General features: G+C 63.5%; 1 protein-coding gene across 2 annotated transcripts in view; it reads left to right on the plus strand.

The window, feature by feature from the left end:
• Window positions 1-768: 768 nt before the first annotated feature.
• VGLL2 (vestigial like family member 2) overlaps window positions 769-2386 on the plus strand; it is a 6836-nt gene continuing 5218 nt past the window's right edge. Inside the window, exon 1 of one of the 2 annotated variants that reach the window (XM_026065976.1) lies at window positions 769-900. In XM_026065976.1, the coding sequence (XP_025921761.1) occupies window positions 820-900 (81 nt within the window). In that variant the 5' untranslated portion in view covers window positions 769-819. The remainder of the gene's footprint in view (window positions 901-2386) is intronic. The other variant, XM_026065977.1, reaches the window with a different exon arrangement.

The raw sequence follows: 2386 nt of genomic DNA on the forward strand, positions 1-2386 counted from the left end.
TCAAAAGGTTGGTACTGAAATGAGAACTTATGCCTCTATGTTGCAAACTAATCTCCCTCCTATGCCTCGTCGTCAAAATTAAGAGTTAAGACGCATTCATCAATTCGTGGCTGCGAAACTATGGGCTGCGTCCAGTTTACCTCCATGACAATTTGTTCTTTTCACGTGCTCTTTGCCCCAAGCGCTGTTCCAGTCCCTGCTGGATGCGAAAGAATCTCCATTGCTGGAATTCGTCGTTATTCAGAATTTCTGAGCAGTTGCTCCTCGTGAGGCAGCTAACCTTTTCCTGCTCGGTCTCTCAAGCCTTCGAGCCCCTGCCACTTTCGTGGCGGCGCCCTCGGGCTGACACGGGACCCCGCGGCCGGAGTCGCGCCAGTGCCCCGCACCACGCGCGCCGCTTCGCTGCTCCGTGCGCGGCCGGCTCCGCGCCGCCGGCGGACGCGCGCAGCGCTGCGTTAGGCAGCGCGGGCCCCCGCGAGTCTCGGCGCGGGCCGCTGGGAGCCTCTGCCCGCCGCGGGGGGGGCCTCCCTGCGCGGCCCGCGCTGAAATGCCCCGGCGTCCGCGGAGCCCTGGCGCCCGCCCCGCGCATTTGCGGGCGTCTGCGTGCCGGGAGGAAGCCGCGCTATAGCGAGGGAGGCAGGGAAGGAGGGTCGGCGGGGGGGTGTCACCTCGGCGCAGCGCGGTTTGATGCCCCCCTCACTCCTCCCACCAAGGAGCGGTGCCTCTTAACCCCCGGGAACCTCCCTCCCGCGAAGCACTGCTCCGCTTCGCACAACGCGCGTTGATGACAAAAAAAATTATTATTGGCCGCGCTCAGCCATGAGCTGTTTGGATGTTATGTACCAAGTCTACGGTCCCCCCCAGCCGTACTTCGCAGCAGCCTACAGCCCCTACCACCAGGTATGTGCGGGGGCAGCGGTGAAGAGGCACCGGGTGGGAGGGGTGTCCTCTGGAGGATGGCCGTCTGGGGCCTTACCAAAAGGAAAAAGGGAAAAGGAGAAGGGGAGGGGAAAGGGTGGGGGGAGGTCTGGGAGTCTGCGATGGTGATCGGAGCAGAAGTGCATCCCACCTTTGCGCGGGGCTCGGCCGGCTGCTCGCCCGGGGTATGTCCGCCGGCGGCGACTTAAGGTCTGCGGGCTGCTTCGGGGGCGGGATTTTAACCCTCGATGTGTTTTTCGGTGTTGGGGTGGTTTTTTTGTTGTTGGTGGGTTTTTTCTGTGCAGTTTGGGGGGTGCTTTTTTCTTTCTTTCTCCGAGGCGGGCTCCAGGCGAGCGCCGCGGCGGGGGGCAGCGATGCCGGTGCCTCGGGGGCGCGGGCGGCGCTCGGGCGGCCGGGGGCGGCGGCGGCATCCTGCAGCCGCCGCGGGGAAAAGCCTCGCCGGTCTTCGGGCTGCTATTTTACCACCCCTCTGCGATGGGGGCCGGGGGGGACGCTCCTGATTTTCCCTCTGGAAGTGGGGGGTGTGCGGGTGCCGCGGAGCCCCGAGGAGGAGGCTGTCGGGTTTCTCCAGCTGGTTTGCGGGGGAGGAAGCCCCGGCTCCAAGGGGTGCGCAAGGCTTCTCGGAGGGAGCGGCATCCCGGGGATGCTCCCCGCTCCCGGGGCCCGGCGCGGCGCGGCGCGGCGCGGCGCGGCGCTGTCCCACGGGCCGCCCGGCGGCGGCGGTCGCTTTCGAAACACCCGCGGCGGTTTTGTGGTTAGGAATAACGTCTCGCCGCCGAGCTGCGTGCAGCTCGGTCCGGGTTATCAAGGGGATCGATTAATCCCAGGATTTCGATAAAATGATACTGCCAGACGCGGGAGTATTTCGTGGCATATAAAGTCCGTCGAGAACTTTGCACCGCAGGGTGTACGCTATCCCATCAAGATCACGCTGTCCCATCAAGATCACAGATCATTTTCTCCGAGCTGCACCTGCTGGACAATACTTTCTAGCTCTGGGTTTCTCTCTTTTCCTCCCCCTCCACCTTATTGCTTCCAAAAATGGAAAGAGGGATATTCCAGCAAACGAAAAAGGGGCTCGATAGAGACAGAAGCACCCCGAGTCCCCGGCGGGCGGCAGCTCCGGCCCTGCAGGGCCGGGGCCAGGCGGCCCCGCTCCGCTTCGCCCCCCGCGGCTCTGCGCAGCCCCTGGCGTGGTGCAGCCCGTGTGACACGGGGCTCCGTGACCCACCTCCAGCGCCTGGCACAGGGACCGGAATACCTGTTACAAATAGCAAATGATGTCTTCCCCCACCTTGCTTCCCCCCCCTCCCCACTGCTCCGTGACATTATTTAGGGGGATGATTATTACCTCAATGGCCGAGCCGGCAGCCAAGTGGAAAAGCGGTCATCATGAAGGAGTGACATTATTAAATATCTCGCGTGTCTTGGCCCCGGGCGCTGACCT

Source organism: Apteryx rowi, unplaced genomic scaffold (assembly GCF_003343035.1).
Source record: "Apteryx rowi isolate R43461 unplaced genomic scaffold, aptRow1 scaffold_235, whole genome shotgun sequence".
Classification (NCBI taxonomy): domain Eukaryota; kingdom Metazoa; phylum Chordata; class Aves; order Apterygiformes; family Apterygidae; genus Apteryx; species Apteryx rowi.